At 40.7% G+C, this 13863-nt stretch overlaps 1 protein-coding gene across 7 annotated transcripts in view; it reads left to right on the forward strand.

The window, feature by feature from the left end:
• Positions 1-13863, forward strand: part of RNF130 (ring finger protein 130) — a 154310-nt gene that overhangs the window by 102438 nt on the left and 38009 nt on the right. For 3 of the 7 annotated variants that reach the window (XM_085013639.1, XM_021084320.2, XM_021084321.2), the window contains exons 6-8: positions 2312-2408; positions 3997-4201; positions 7682-7775. In XM_085013639.1, the coding sequence (XP_084869765.1) occupies positions 2312-2408; positions 3997-4201; positions 7682-7775 (396 nt within the window). Of the gene's footprint in view, positions 1-203; positions 278-2311; positions 2409-3996; positions 4202-7681; positions 7776-13863 lie in introns of those variants that run through there. The other 4 variants (XM_085013641.1, XM_021084323.2, XM_085013644.1 and 1 more) reach the window with 2 other exon arrangements.

Genomic DNA, 13863 nt, shown 5'->3' on the forward strand with positions numbered 1-13863 from the left:
AAATGAAATATGGGAAGTTCCCGTTGTGGCACAGTGGAAACGAATCTGACTGGGAACCATGAAGTTGCGGGTTCGATCCCTGGCCTCTCTCAGTGGGTTAAGGATCCGGCATTGCCATGAGCTGTGGTGTGGGTCGCAGACACGGCTTGGATCTGGCATTGCTGTGGTTGTGGCATAGGCCAGTGGCTGTAGCTCCAATTCAGCCCCTGGTCTGGGAACCTCCTTATGCCGCAGGTAGCCCTGAAAAACAAAAAGAAGGAAAAAAAGAAAAAAGAAATATGGGATTATACCATTTTGTTCTTCCTGAATAACCAGTAATGGGAAAGAAAGGCAAGACAGTAAGGAAAGGAAAGAGCAAAAATGCTGTTAAGAGTGGGAAGGCAAGAGCCAAACTTTACTGCCATGCCATTACTGCTGGCTTAAATCAGCATCTCCACAAACAGCTGGTTGAAGTAAGCTGTCCCACGCCAGAGCAGCCACAGCAGAGATCACTTAACCCTTTCTCTTCTGTCACCTGTCAACTGGCCAAAGTCCATCGTCCACTCTGCATAGAACTGGCTTAGAGTACCTTCCTGGCCACCCATCCCTACCCAACACTGACCAAACCCTCAGTGGTCCATGGGTTTCCCCAAAACAAATGCCAGATGTTAAGCAGATGTGCTCTCGTAAGGCAGAGGATCTGTCATTTATGTCAAACCTAAAGGATTCTGTGTCTTCAAAAAGGACTGAAGGCCTTGTTCTAGTCTTTGTTAGACCACAGCCAACCCTGGCATGGTTCACAGTGGCTGGGGTGTAAACCCATCTCTGAGAACAGCCCTTCAGTGGAACTCCGGGGTCAGGACCTTCGTCTCCCTTTTGGAATATGCTCAGACTTGGGTGTGAGGAACAGGTAACAGACGTGACAGTACCTGATGTGTACTCAATGGGTTTAGGTCTTGCCTGTGATTTGGTGACTTTCACCCCTTATGTAAAAACAATCAGGTTTAAATAAAAGCCTTCAGGGATGATGAGGTTCTGGTTTATTGCATTATCTGCAAGTTTCAGACTAGATTGATATATTTAGTTGTCAAGATCATTGTACCCAAAGAAATGGGTACAAAGCCACCAAGTGACAGTGGGTGGGCAGGATGTATTGTTTGGGGTGGTGAAGCTATGAACATAAATGTTTCTTCCAAATACCAATTAAAACAATTTTCTGAATCTCTTTAAAAAAAGTCAAAACTGCATTTTAAAACTGGTATATATAACTACTTATATGCTCTGTATAAATTATAGATCAACAAATTAAAAGGCATACTGTGGCCCAATTTGGTATCTTTCTCAAAATTTCTTTTATCTTTTCCCAAGACTGATTATAGCTCCTTCAAAGGTGCCCAGAACAGCTGTCCTGGCGTCTGCCCCTGTTCCTGCTCAGCCAGGACTCAGGCTTTGTGTGGCCTCATTTCAGCTTCTCAGAGCTGCCTGGGGGAGGTGCTTAAGCTTGAGAAATGATTTTGACAGCACCCTCATAATCTTTTCTCCCCCCCAAAGGGCACAGGCTCCTTTTTTAAGAATGCAAACCCTCTGTGACTTATTTCCAGTCACAAGGATGTTACTTTCTACTCTCCTGGATAAGAGAAAATCACCCATCCTCCTCTCCCTCTAGCCAAAAACTGCTAAATGTTACCTGAGTCTTAAGCGTAGTTCATCCCTAAAAATAGTCCCAACCACCGTGTAACTTTACAAACATTTAACGTGGGTTGTTTACAAGTCTTTTTTTTTTTTTTTGGATTTTCTAGGGCCACACCTGCAGCATATGGAGGTTCCCAGGCTAGGGGTTGAATCCCAGCTGTAGCCACTAGCCTACACCACAGCCACAGCAACGTGGAATCCGAGCCCTGTCTGCAACCTACACCACAGCTCACGGCAACACCAGATCCTTAACCCACTGAGCAAGGCCAGGGATCGAACCCAAAACCTTGTGGTTCCTAGTCAGATTTGTTTCCGCTGCACCACAATGCGAAGTCCCATTATCTTCATTCTTAATAAATGTCCTAATTTCTTCAAATCTTTGAAACATGGTGGGATAAAAAAACTGAACAGACATTTTGGTTATTAGTTCTCATTATAAGGTGCTATCAACATGTAAAATTGAGTTCAAGAGGTTTTCTGCCAGCCCTATTTTAATACATCCCCAATATTTGTCTCTTGGAACCTGCAAACATGTCCTCAAGGGGGAGAAACTAACTAACTAAAAATTCCATTTCTTTGCATCTTGGCCTAAGAGTTTTTCATTATATAATTTGTGATTATAATTCTCCTTTTTTTATAGGCATGTTTTCCACAAATCCTGTGTTGATCCCTGGCTTAGTGAACATTGTACCTGTCCTATGTGCAAACTTAATATCTTGAAGGCCCTGGGAATTGTGGTATGTTTCCTATTTTGTTAATACTTTTGTGTAGTATCATCTCTAAGCACAACATAACATAGCACAGGTGGATGGTTAAAAGTCTCACAAGAAAACATTGGCTTTCTTTGCATATAGCCTTATTAGTCCAACAATGCCTTTTTTTTCCTCACATCACTTAAAATCCAGCCCACCTCGGAGACCTCCCAGAAGAGCAGGTGGAGAAGAGTCTACTTTAAAGCATGTTCCTATTGGGTAGCAGGTGTGTGATGAAGAACTGAGGTAGAGAGAAGGAAGTGATTTCCTCCATTCTAATTTCCTTTTTTTTTTAATTTTTTTTTTATTTTCCCTTTTACAGAATAGAGTATATACTTCTAACTCTGGCCCAAAGTAATTTTTTCTGTATTCAGCATGATATAAAACTATGTCATCACTTACATTCCTTCTTCTTGAATCTGGTTTTGCTCCCCTGGGCATTGGTAATTCCAGACAGTCAAGACGAGTGGTGCCAGCCCTGGGCAGACCCAAGACAGCCTGGCAGGGGCTTTGGTCAGGTGCTGGCTGTACAGAGCCTTTCAGCCCTGGCCAGGCAAGTCAGTGCTGACCAACTGAGGACCTTGGAGACTTCCTTCAGTTCCTCCCTTAAGGGAAGTATATATATCCAGGATGATTGCTTTTTAGAGGAAAATGAAATACTTTCTGGTCTCAAAAAAGAGTGAATGAATAATCTCCTTATTCATTATTCAAAATAAAGCAAAAACTTAATTTTGACCCAGGAGATGAATTCCTCATGTTAGCTTTGCAGATCTAAATGGTCCTATTTGAAATATGTCATCAGGTGACAACGTAAGTGCAATCCAGTCCAGCATCTATCCTGCATCTCCAGAGATCATGTCAGTTTAACACAGGGTTTCTCCACCCCTGCACCACTGACACTTTGGACTAGAAGATTCCTTCCTAGGATAAGGGCCATCCTTTACACTGTCTCACAGTGTCCCTGGCCTTTCATAGCTGCTTTTGAGTTGCTAGGGCTTTGGCCCACAGCAGCCCTGTACCTCTCCTTCAGGATTAGGAGCTTCAGTTTTGAAACAGATAGTTTTCCTAGAGTTGAAAAGGCTTTTCAGTGTTGATCTGCTCTTAGTTATATACTGTACTTATGTTTAAAGGTAGAAGGTATTTTAAAACTGACAACCAGACAGGGCATTACAGAGAGGAGTTAATAGGATGAAAGGGGTATTTTTTGTTACCGGCATTAACATACAAGCCAGAGTTGTTCACTGTACTGTTTGTCAGCTTTATTATAATGGTAATGAACCCCTCTGCCTGAGAGCCATGTCCACAAATAGTTGTCATTTCTTTAGAAAGATGAAGTATCCAATTTTCTCAGCTCTGCAGTGGATTTTGATCTTCCTTTGTACCATCCTCTGGAGGAAACCATCCATTTCTTTTAAAGAAAAACTCTTGGATGAGAGTGGACAGTGTAGATAGGAAGAGAAATGAAAGGAAATCACATGGAAAAAACTTCAGGTCTTTGCAGCAGGATGTCAAACAATTTTCTAAAAGGATTTATTAATCTTACAAGTACTTTTAATCTGGAAATATTTTGCAGCCAAATTTGCCATGTACAGATAACGTAGCATTTGATATGGAAAGGCTCACCAGAACCCAAGCAGTTAACCGAAGATCAGCCCTAGGTGACCTCGCCAGTGACAACTCCCTTGGCCTGGAGCCACTTCGAACTTCGGGGATCTCGCCTCTTCCTCAGGATGGGGAGCTCACTCCTAGAACGGGAGAGATCAACATTGCAGTAACAAGTAAGTGGGCCCTGTGCCCAGGGCACAGGACAGATTTGCTGCTGGTGTTCAGCATGTGGTAGAGTTAAGGCAGTCACTGGGGCCAGCGACTTAGTCTGCAACCGAGAAAGTAATGGGTGCTTCTGTTAAAACAGATATTTGGAGTAATGGAACTTTCTTTATAGTAAGAAGCTTGTGTATGTGTGTGTGTAATTAATAGGAATAGCTGCCATTTGATGAGGAGCACAGCAGAGGTTTGTTGTGGTAGCTGTGTTAGTAAACCTGTTTAGAAATGATTGCATTGCAGACGGGGCTGTGAGGTAGGGCGTCAGCAGTATCTTGGTGTGTTGTGACTGTGAGCACCAGTGGTCTCAAGTTCCTAGACTGCCAGCAGCGTAGTGAAAAGCTAATGCAGAATTTCAACCTAAAAATTCACAACTTCAGAGACAGTTGAGATGGCCGGTTGCTGCTCACTTTATTTTATACTTTCATGAAATTTGGTGTCTTGGCATTTATTTCTTTGTATAATCGTACAAGAGGTATGAGAAAAACCAAAAGGTAATCTACCTTTAAAAAACGCTCTGGGCTAGTTATGAATGTCGTGATTATTGAATTATTGACGAAAAGAAAAAAATGCTGGAGTGTCTTGATGGCCTTGCCTAAGTATGAGTGGGTTGGCAGGCGTGCGAGTGGCCTTGTGGACATTTACCCCGTAACAAGCCAGTTGTTTTCAACCCATTCTTTATGTGTTATTTTCATCTAACAGCCTTTCACCCCATCTTCCTCATCACCACTCTGGTGCTGCCTTTTCCAGTTTATGCTGTTGCTTGCCTCTAGCTTTGAGCCCTAACCCTAATGGGACTTCTCAAAACTCTAGGAGTCAGTAAAATGGATAAAGCTGATACAAAAGAGTTTCCCCTTACATAGTAAGACTTGTGTGGTCTATTCATTTGAAGTATACATGTTTTTAACCAACCGAAATTTATTGTCAGAGAATGATTTCCCAGGTTTTATTCTGTCATGTGTCTAAACTCAAGGAGATCTCGTTCCGTTATAAAATAAGTAAAGTTATTCTTCCATGTAGTTTGATTCATTTCTTACCATTCCCCAGTGGTTTGTTTTAACAGCATTTCATGTTTTCCTGCTTTGACATTTAGGTTTTATGGGCTAGATTTTAAAAATCTGATCTAGTGCTAATAAAGGAGACAAAAGTTGTCTGTTTGTTAATGAGTTTTCGGTAGGCCCTTCATTGATCAGCATTTATTGAGCACCTACTACTACATTAAATACTAATCCCTTTCTATTTTATATAGAAATGTCCTTTCAAAATCTTATGTTTTGATGATCAAAAGTATTTCTTTATGTATCAAATCACTCATCTTTAGCAGAATTTGTACGTGTTAATAAATGAAATTCTTGTGTTAAATTAGACCAAAGCAACCTCTCCTTTAACCTCAAAGCTCTGTAGTGCCATGTTAACTACAGTGCATTCAACCAGCATCCGCTGTGTGCAAGGCACTGTGCTAAACACACACTGAGGAGGACAGAGGTGACTGAGACCCCGGCTGCAGTGGATTGCTGCTAAAATACCCCTGGGCCCATTGAGTATTATTATAATGGTGTTTACTTCTTTTTCGTTGTGAATTTTTGAAACTGAAATGCCATGCATGTATGGATGCTATATGCAAAATGAGAAACAGACATAATTGAAGTTCTGAAAGTCTGCTTATCTAGTATAAAAGTCAAATATGAAAAAAACAAAGAATGGTATGTTAAGCTTCTTGATACTGAGGGCCAGCCATCCCTTAATTTTTTAAATGTCAGGGTACATTTTTTTCTAACTTAAATATATGTGGACAAAAACAGTGGATTTTGCATGGGTTCCTGAATGTTTATTTTGACATAAATAAAAAACCTTATAAACTCACTATATTGAGGAATTTATATTCCAAGAAGCACTGACTTCACTGTTATCTAAAAAAGAGGGAGTTCCCATTGCAGCTCAGTGGTAACAAACCCTACTAGTATCCATGAGGACATGGGTTCAATCTCTGACCTCGCCTAGTGGGTTAAGGATCTGGCGTTGCTGTGGTGTAGGTCCCAGACGTGTCTCGGATCCCCTGTTGCTGTGGCTGTGGTGTAGGCCAGCAGCTACAGCTCCAATTCCACCCCTAGCCTGGGAACTTGCATATGCTATGGGTGTGGCCCTAGAAAGACGGGGGAAAAAAAGAAAGAGTTTGCTGTGCCTTTTAATGATGCAAACCCAAGGTGGCAGAGAAATACTCATAGAACAACTCAGCCTCCAGGAATCCTGAAGAACAGTTCTTCTTAACCTTTTGAAGATCACCACCTTTAAAATTCAATGAAAATGTAATCATCTTTTTCTAGAAAAATTCCTAGGCGCACACAGTTTTGCATAGATACAGGATTCATGGAAATAATATTGAGAAACAGGCATTGTTATACACAGCTTTCACATATAAACGTTTGGCATTCCAAGTATAAATTTGTTCTTTCTGCATTATTGCAGGTGTATAGGGAGTTTTGCTGTGTAACACTTTTGTTAAACCAGCCCTTGTTCGTGTATATGTCAGGAAATATTCTATAGTTAAGACTTTTTAGGAAGTCAGATTGGTTCTCAGGTTATTTTTGAGGTTCTCAGTAAATACTGTTTTGGGGACATTACCTTGATAATACAGACTTTGAAAAGTTAAGGGAAAATATTAACTGATTTCCTGAATCTAGAGACTAGATAAAAACCCTTATAGTTCCGTGTACCAGAGGTTTTCAGCTCTTTGATGGGCCAAGTACCTTGTGAATAACCTACCCTTCCTACTTCTGCTTAATAAAGCCAGGACAGCCTGTGCTGCTTCCCAGCAGTGGGAGTGTGAAGGGTAGTCCTCTTCTTAGCAGAAGATACCAATAAGATGTCCTTTTTAAATAAAGACTGCAAGTAAACCCACTCAAAAGAGAAAAGGATATAGACGTGAATGCCATTGCAGGCCAGCCTGTGGACTGCTTGGAGTTAACCCACTCAATCTTTGGGAACCACTGCTCCATATTTCTAAGCCTTTCTTTAAGAACAAGTGACACAACCATGCAGAAGTGACAAAATGAAGAAGGAAAGGTTATAGTATGGCTATCCCACTTTACTGTCTTTTAAAATTAAGTTTTTAAAGATCTACGTTCATGTGCAACTTTATATACATCTTTTTGCTGCACACTTTTTGGTGGCCACACTTCTCACAAATCTCAGGATCTTAATCCGAAGAAATGTTTGGGCCATGCTTTCGTTTCTCCCTTGCAGCTTTCACCACTACTTCCACTAACTTTCTCCACTTAGTAGCTCTCTGGCAAACCTCCTCCTGCTTCACTTCCTTGGGCCAGTCTTGGCTTACACCTCCGTTGACATCTGCTTCGTTGCATTTGAGGGAAATGTTGACATCGATTTGACTTAAGCCTTCTCCCCAGAGTGATTTCCTCCCTTTCCTTTGTCAACAGAAGAATGGTTTATTATTGCCAGTTTTGGCCTCCTCAGTGCTCTCACACTCTGCTACATGATCATCAGAGCCACAGCTAGCTTGAATGCTAATGAGTAAGTAACAAATTGTTTTTTGGATTGCATGTGCCCGATGATCCCAAGAAAATATGTAGAATAATATTCATAAAGATCATAAGAATTGGCTCCCACCAATTTCATACTGTTCCTGGTGGAATCATACCTAGCAAAACAGTTTATTTCATGAACAGTAACACTGATTGGGAGTTCACCTTGTTCAGCAGCAGCTGCTTACTTGAGAAAAGATTTCGGGGCTTTCATTAGCCATAAGCTTAGAGTAAATCAACAGTGGAACAAATGCCAAGGGAACCAGTACAGTCATAGGATGTGGAGAATTCCCATGTCCTGATCATTGATAGGCAGGCTTAACCTAGAGTCCTACATACTTAGCTTTTGGTGGAGTACTAGCACCCTGGCCTATGGTCAAAGAAACATGAATGTTTAACCTGCAATAAAGAAGCAATCAGGAAGATCTTTTTGTTTCCAAATGTTAGAAAGACTGTCAAGGAAAAAAAAAATAAGCATAGACTACATCTCCATAGGACAGAAAGGGGACCAAAGGGTAGATTATAGGAGGGCAGAATTTCACCTTGGTCAAAAGAGAGGAGTATCTTCAGCAAGGCTACTTACCAGTGAGACGGTTTGCTGCAAGGGTAGGGAGAGCCCAGGACTAGGGATGCAGGTGGAAGCAGGGTGTTATTTGTCAGGGCTGCTATAGGTAAAAGGTTATTCAGAGGATGGAAAATTGGACTAGATGACTGTTGAGGTCCATTTTGATCCAGCGATTCTCCAAGAGTAGCTTTCCATGGGGGTAAAATACAAAAAGTAATTTTTTGTTTTTGTTTGTTTTTGCTTTAAATTTTGAGTGTTTGCTGTAGGATATTATTCAGTCCTTTCTTTTAAGTAGTACTCATGAAAACTAATTCAAGACGAAAGCATCCCTGGGACACTACCCAAATTTGAACCTGAATTGGTGGGATTCCTATGCTATGTTTGGTTGCGTCCTGGCATTTTAATTGATCAATAACAACCGCTAAGCTCATGTAATTGTTTTAACTGAATGTTCCTAGACTGACTGTGGAAACAGTGGGCAAGTAACCTCCACTTCCAGCAACGTGATTTTATTACCTCTAACCTGATCTGTTGGGTAGATACTTATAAGAAGTACCCTTTGGCATCCTTGACATTACAGATTGGGCAGATGTCATGGTCCACTGTCAAGGCATTTTTCAACCTTCAGATGAGCACTCTCGGCTTCATCCAACAGGTCAACAGCTAACTGCTTCTGTTGGGCCCACCTTATGCAATTTTACTTCAACTTACATTAATTGTTCTGATCCAGAAAACAAACATACCTAGATTTGACTCTCCATACAGTACCTCCATAGTTTGCTTGTGAGACCTGGGCAGTTATATTTATCTGAAGCTCATTTTAGCCATCCATAAAACAGAAATCATGATAGTACATCATAGGATCGTTATGAGAATTAGCATACAAAGTGCTTAGCACAGTGCCTCGTACATAATAAGTGCTCAATAAATGTTAGCCAAAACAATTCCTCTAAGATTATTTCAAAATTCTACGAATAAGATGGCCATCTGGAATTTCTGTCATGGCTCAGCGGAAACGAACCCAACTAGTATCTATGAGAACTCGGGTTTGATCCCTGGCCTTGCTCAGTGGGTTAAGGATCCAGCGTTGCCGTGAGCTGTGGTGTAGGTCACAGACACAGCTCGGATCCCACGTTGTTGTGGCTGTGGTGTACGCCTGCAGCTGTGGCTCCGATTCAGATCCTAGCCAGGGAATTTCTCTATGCTGCCAGTGCAGCCCTGAAAAGGAAAAGGAAAAAAAAAAAAAGATAGCCATCTGTCTTTATCATTTGGCAAATAAATTTTATTTTTTTCTATGAATTAGAATACAGAATCATAAGTTCTCATGATTGCCTATGGTTCAAACCGCAATTTGAAGGGAAATATTTATTTCATCTGCAGTCAGCTCTTTTGCTTACTCCCATACTGACCCATCAGACTAGATGATAATGTAAGCCCACTTTTTAAAAATTTCACAAATGAGTGAAAACCAATCACACAAAGTAGCTGCACACTGGGTACTTTTAGAAAATTAAGTGATTGAATAGTCACCTCGATGCCTCTTGGAATCTGCCAGGTGCTCGGTTCATATATTTTAGAGAATGCTCAATAAACATGTTACCTATTATACAGGTCCATGCATAAATGACTGCATGACTCAGAATCCAAGTCATAGATCTTAGATTCATGTCTTAGTCCATCCTTTCTCCCATTAGCCTTTGTAGAGGGTTGATACTGCAGTTGTTCATTTGAATATTATTTCTGGAGTTCCCATTGTGGTGCAGTGGAAACAAATCCGACTAGGAACCATGAGGTTGTGGGTTCGATCCCTGGCCTCCCTCAGTGGGTTAAGGATCCGGCATCGCTGTGAGCTGTGGTGTAGGTCGCAGACACGGCTGGGATCCCTCATTGCTGTGGCTCTGGCGTGGGCTGGCAGCTGTAGCTCCTACTAGACCCCTAGCCCAGGAACCTCCATATGCGGCAGGTGCATAAAAGTCAATATTATTTCTGTGCCTTCAGTCAAAACCACTCTGAAGGACAACTTCCATGATCCCATTCAGAGAGAGAAGTTGAGAGAGAGTATGTGTGTTTGTGTGTGTATTAACATATGGATGCATGAAAGGTTGGTCACCAAAATATCAATGGTGATTGTCCTAATTTAGTACAATTTTGGGTGATGTTTTTCTCTCCTATTGTGCTTTTATGTGTTTTTTTTTTTTTGTAAACAATGACTTAATTTTTTAAAGACTATTTTTAATTGTAGGAGATAAAGGAAGGATAATATCCACTCTTATTCAATGTCTCTTTCCCAAAAATATTGATGGAAAATTCCTATGTGATTTTAATTCCAGAGAAAGGTTTATTTTAGCAAATTTATAATTATTCTTCATTAATGAATTTTTTGAAATCTTTCTTATTTTCCTTTTTACCTTTATCAAAAAATTGCAGTCAAATGAGATTGCCTTTTCAATTTAATTGTTCTGTTTCAGTGTTCTAGGTAACCTCATCCATTTGTAAGATAGTCTTCTATATAAATAGATTCTGTCTTTCACGTATTAATGAATTGTCTGGAAATTAGTAGTAAATTCCACCTTATGCATTCTACCTATTTTTTTTTTCATTCTACGTTATGTTATAGTTTACTTTTTTGACAGTGTTGCACTGAACTTGTGTATTGTGGTGTGTAAGACCTTGACCCAGTCTAGTCACTGGTGAAGCCCTGTGAGCAAGATAAAGCAGTGCGGGCCAGGAATAAAGGCAGGAACTTGGGCAGGTCCAGGCCTCCATGGGTTCATAGGTTGCTGCTCCACTAGGGGTGAAAGCACTCCCACCTCCCTTACCACACTGCGTGTTCACCCAGGGCGTGATGCTGTTGGCTTAACTCAGAAGTCAGTCAAAATTCCACCTATCTGGGGTCACTCCCCTTGTATTGCAATGAAATGCTATTTATTTAGGTACTCAACCATGACTAATTGTGCTTTAACTTTTTTTAATACTGCAAACAAATCTAGTGACTTTTGAGACTTTGCAAAATAATCAGGGTAGTAGTCAAAAAAGAAATATATGCAAGGTAAATATATTTATATATATTAGTTTCCCATGCATTTGTTTCTTGACCTAAGTAAGGAAGATTACTGAACTTCAGTTGAGGCTCTCTGTTCTGCTTCATTATACAACTAAAACTTGTTAAATCCCAACGTTTACCTGGTTATATTTATATAAATATATTTTTCCCTCAGCATAGGAAAAGCAAATATTGTCGTTGTTGGTTTTTTTTTTTTTTTTTGAGGAACATGTTGTCAGATATGTGGATGATATAGGAGAGATTTGGAGTTGACTGGGAGGTTCAGCTAGGTTCCTGGATTCTGATGCATAGAAACCATGTTCTCAGATTTGCAGAGGAGTGTAGCCCAGGGAGTCAAGATTCAGAACAGTCTCAGCAGGAGGAAATGAATCTGATGCGGTTAACTTAATGAAGTAACTGGAACAAGTGTGAAATCCTGTAGCATAACCAAAGACCAAGAAGCTCTAGCTCATGGCAGGTGGTTGGGCTTCGGTTTTCCACACCTTTGTTCCTCTTGCGCTGTCCTCCTCTGAGGTGTAGTGGTAAAATTTATAGATCAGGTCAAAGGGATTGGTGTTTCTTTTTTGGTCTCTACTCAGTATTTCTGAATTGTTTTGCTGACACTCTTTAAGGGGAACATGGACATCTCAGTATCAGAGGGTCTGAAAACTTAATCATTTGATATCTTGGGGATGCTTACCTTAGAAAAGAAGACACTGAAGTGACGTGAGAAATGTTCCCAGGTATTTGGAGAATGCCCCAAGATGAGAACAGCTGTTGACTGCATGCCCACCAAGAACTTATTCCTGTGTTGGGCTCTGTTACTACCAGCATTACCCTATTTAATCGTAATAGTCCCCTGGTGACTAACCAGTGCTGGCAGAGGGTGCTTGTTTGCTTGCTTGTGTAGTTCTGGAGCTCTGGAGACATCTACAAGGAGGTAGATTTCCTCTTAAGTGAAGAAAGAACTTTCTGCCAGTCAGAATAGTCCATCCATACCATGGGCAATCTTGAAAGCTAATGAGCTTGCCAGGACCTGCCTATTCCAACAGAAGCTACGAGGCTGGAGCTGTTCGGAGGCAGATCCTGAGTCTAAGACTAAGACTCCTTCCAATTCTCAGAGTTCCTCTTGAATTGACTGTCCCAAATGGTCCCTTCCTAGGAGAGATCAGAGCCCAAGGAGAAGGGTTGGGGTATCTACTGGCTGCCTCTTTTAGAACCTTCAGTGTCAAAGCAATTTTTTTTTTAACTTTTTTTTTTTTTTTTTTTTTTTTTTTTTTCTGGCCACAGCTATGGTGTATGTCGCAGCTGCAGCTCAGATTCAATCCCTGGCATGGGAACTTCCATGTGCCATGGGTATGGCCGAAAAAGAAAAAAAAAAAAAAGACCTCGTTTAAGTGTCTTTTGCTTTCCACTGTCACCTCAATGATATATGCTAGGCTCTCAATAAATATTTGTTAAATACAGTAAACAAATAAGCAAACTGACAACTATAGAATTAAAAAAAAAATCTTGTTTTTAACCATCTCCTATTATAAGAAATACATTTTACATTGTGACATGTTTAACTGAAATGAGTTTCACAGACATTTTCCTTACTACATGCCGTGTACTCTGATCTGTTCTCTGTGCTTTTTATTGTTGTTGTTATTATGAATGTCGGTCATGAGATTCTACATTGATTTTATGAACCATTGTTAGGTTCCAGTCTGCAGTTTGAGAAACACTGGATCTAAAGCATTCTGAATTTTTAGTTCTTAACCTAATACATTTTGCTCACACCAGCACCCATCTTTGATCGTTTATTTGCCTGAGGCAGCCTTTTTTGTAGCATTGCCAGCAAAGATTTGCTCCCAGTTTGATAATGAATCCACTTCTTTTAGTATTTAGTTCTCCTTTTATCCACTCTGATCCTGAGGTACATTCGCAAAAGGGTAACCTGAGGACCAGAGGGGCTGAATGACCCCCAAGAAATGCCATGGAAAGAAGGGCATGGGATTAAAGCCCAGTATTTCTGGCTCCAAATCTTTCCTTTACAGTGCTTGTCTCTGACTATGCCAGAGAGCCATTTAAGGGCTCCCAATAATGCAGTTGAGAAGATAATTTTGGTTTCCTAAAAACCTTATGACAAAAAGATTAAAGCAGCAGAACCTTTGATTAGACTTCTGCCCTGTCTTTGAGAGTGGTCCATCTTTTATTTTTCAGAAGTGCCTTTAATGTTTGGCTGCATAGTTGTTTATAATTTCTTAGGCAGCCAAGGAGTTTCTGTCATGGCACAGCAGAAACAATCTGACTAGGAACCATGAGGTTGCGGGTTCAATCCCTGGCCTTGCTCAGTGGGTTGAGGGTCTGGCGTTGATGTGGCTGTGGCGTAGGCTGGCGGCCGCAGCTCCGATTGGACCCCTAGCCTGGGAACCTCCTTATGCTGCAACTGCAGCCCTAAAAAGACAAAAAAAAAAAAAAAAAAAA

This window comes from Sus scrofa, chromosome 2 (genome assembly GCF_054392235.1).
Source record: "Sus scrofa isolate SSC_HxYL_T2T_F1_AM1 chromosome 2, Sscrofa_HxYL_maternal_Yorkshire_Landrace_v2.0, whole genome shotgun sequence".
Taxonomy (NCBI): domain Eukaryota; kingdom Metazoa; phylum Chordata; class Mammalia; order Artiodactyla; family Suidae; genus Sus; species Sus scrofa.